The sequence below is a fragment of the Coenobita brevimanus genome, chromosome 4, assembly GCF_032717465.1.
Source record: "Coenobita brevimanus isolate Jiangsu-jjx chromosome 4, ASM3271746v2, whole genome shotgun sequence".
NCBI classification, from domain to species: Eukaryota; Metazoa; Arthropoda; class Malacostraca; order Decapoda; family Coenobitidae; genus Coenobita; species Coenobita brevimanus.
The window spans coordinates 205,001-207,500 of NC_136957.1; the positions used below are offsets into that span (position 1 = coordinate 205,001).

General features: G+C 46.2%; 1 protein-coding gene across 1 annotated transcript in view; it reads right to left on the minus strand.

Annotated features, from left to right (window-relative positions):
- LOC145394820 (uncharacterized) overlaps positions 1-2,500 on the minus strand; it is an 89,803-nt gene that overhangs the window by 7,040 nt on the left and 80,263 nt on the right. Inside the window, exons 37-38 of the mRNA XM_080268614.1 lie at positions 2,447-2,500; positions 1,658-1,751 (exon numbers count right to left, since the gene is read on the minus strand). The exon at positions 2,447-2,500 is cut by the window's right edge and continues 83 nt beyond it. Of these exons, the coding sequence (XP_080124740.1) occupies positions 1,658-1,751; positions 2,447-2,500 (148 nt within the window). The remainder of the gene's footprint in view (positions 1-1,657; positions 1,752-2,446) is intronic.

The following is a 2,500-nucleotide window of genomic DNA, read 5'->3' on the forward strand; positions in this document are numbered from 1 at the left end:
AAAGAAGTGCTCGCCCTCGTAAGCTGACGAAACAGTTCTCTCTCTCTCTCTCTCTCTCTCTCTCTCTCTCTCTCTCTCTCTCTCTCTCTCTCTCTCTCTCTCTCATCCGCATAGTTAGAGATTAGTAATAGTTGTGGTGGATTGTGGTAGTAATGGTGGTAGATTGTGGTAGGTAAGCTTCGGGTGGTGGCAGGTGATGGTGGTGGCTGCGATGGTGGTAGGTGAGCTTCTGGTAGTGGTGGTAGTTGTGGTGGAAGCTGCACAGGCGATGGTGGTAGCAGAGATGGTGGTAGTGGTGGTGGTAGTAGCGATGGTAGTTTAGTAGACAGGTAGCTGGCAGTAGTTAGTAGTGGTAGTAGTAATAGTAGTAGTAGTGGTGGTAGTGGTGGTGGTGGTGGTGGTGGTGGTGGTGGTGGTGATGGTAGTAGTCATGGTAGTGATGGTTTCCCTACTGACAATGTTGTAGTAGTTGTGGTACTGTTGTGGTGTGGTAGTTGTGGTAGTGTAGTAATGGTGTGGTTAGTAGTTAGCAGATGAAGGTAGTTGAGCAGTTAGTTGATGAAAGTAGTTACAGTGGCCCAGAATTTCGTCCTGCAATTAATTTCGCACTTCTTCGTGACTAGCATCTCAGCATTCAAGATGGAGAGATGGCAATTTTAGGCCAAGGTATATGAAACGATGAGAGATTGTAAGTGTTAAGTAGGCGGTCTGTAAGTGGCTGTGTAAGTTGTAGTATTAGCTGTTAAGTAGAATAAGAGACTGTTTAAGTGTGATAGGTCCTGTTAAGTGTGTCTGGCTGTTTATAAGTGTGGCTGTAGCGGTTTATAAGTGTTAAGTGGGTGTTGTAAGTCCATAAGTGGCTGTGTAAGTTGTAGTATTAGCTGTTAAGTAGAATAAGAGGCTGTTTAAGTATGATAGGTTCTGTTTAAGTGTGTCTGGCTGTTTATAAGTGTGGCTGTAGTGGTTTATAAGTGTTAAGTGGGCAGGTTAGCCGCAGCAATTGGCCCACTTGGCGTTGTAAGTGCCTCCCTTCATGAGACCATTGAAGTCGGCTGTGTGGAAGTGAGAAGGTAAAGTTAGCTCTCTCTCTCGCTCTCTCTCTCTCTCTCTCTCTCTCTCTCTCTCTCTCTCTCTCTCTCTCTCTCACTCATCCACTTACCAACCTATACATTCACCTGCTCTCCTGTCTATCTATTTTCTTTATCTATCTATCTATCTACCTAACTATCCCTATCTATCTATCTATCTATCTACGTATCTCTCTATCTGTTTTTCTCTCTGTCTATCTAACCACCTAACTACCTATCTATCTGTCTATCGTTCGATCGATCTATCTATCTGTCTGTCCATCCCTCCATTCACCCATCCACCCACCCAACCATCCATCCATCCACCCATCCATCCACCCACTCATCTATCCACCCATCCATCCATCCATCCATCCATCCACCCATACATCCACCAACCCCTCCACCCTCTCATCCACCCCCCCACCCACACACCAACCCAACCATCCATCCATCCATCAACCCCCTCACCCTCTCATCCACCCCCCCACCCACACAGCAACCCAACCATCCATCCATCCATCAACCCCCCTCCCTCCCACCCACCCTCTCATCCACTCCCCCACCCATCCATCCACCCATCCACCCACCTGTCCACGTGCCGCCAATATCCAAGGTGCCCAGGTCAGCTTGGGTCTTGCCGGGAATCGCCGTGGGTGCTGTGGCGGAGCTCTTTATGCCCGCCTGTAAGGGGAAGCACTCTTATAAGGGGTGTATCGGGGTGTATATGGGTGTACTGGGGTGTATATGGAAGCTCCCTAACACCTTATCCTAATCGATTTATTTTGTTTAATACACCTTGCTGTCCTCCTCTGTGTTACATAAATCCTTCCAATATCACCATACTCTACAAAAATAACGTACAAAAGGAACCTGGCCACCCTTATCCAAAAATAAATCGCTAAGGAAAAGGTGTTTGGGAATATGAACCTGAAATTTAGTGCTCTCGGGTTTCTATAATTTTTACGTCAGGTTTCTGCATATTTTCTTCCAAATTAATTATCTTTTTATGGAAATTCGCTGCTAAATACATGTCTATATTATAATACGAATTTAAACTGCAGGATTATCGCCGTCATTATTTCTAACAGCGATTACGGAAAAAAAAAAAAAAAAGCTTCAGTGAAATGGGGCAACACAAGTCCGTAGAGTTTTCCAGGTGAGTTTTACAGGTGTGTGTAATTCACCGGGTCGGTCAGGATCACTTGATGGTCGTGATCGTGTGTGTGTGTGCGTGTGTGTGTGTGTGTGTGTGTGTGTGTGTGTGTGTGTGTGTGTGTGTGTGTGTGTGTGTGTGTGTGTGTGTGTGTGTGAGAGAGAGAGAGAGAGAGAGAGAGAGAGAGAGAGAGAGAGAGAGAGAGAGAGGTAATTACACACACCTGGAGCGAGTCAGCCACGATCGACCAGTTGACACAATCACTGGAGCTCACCAT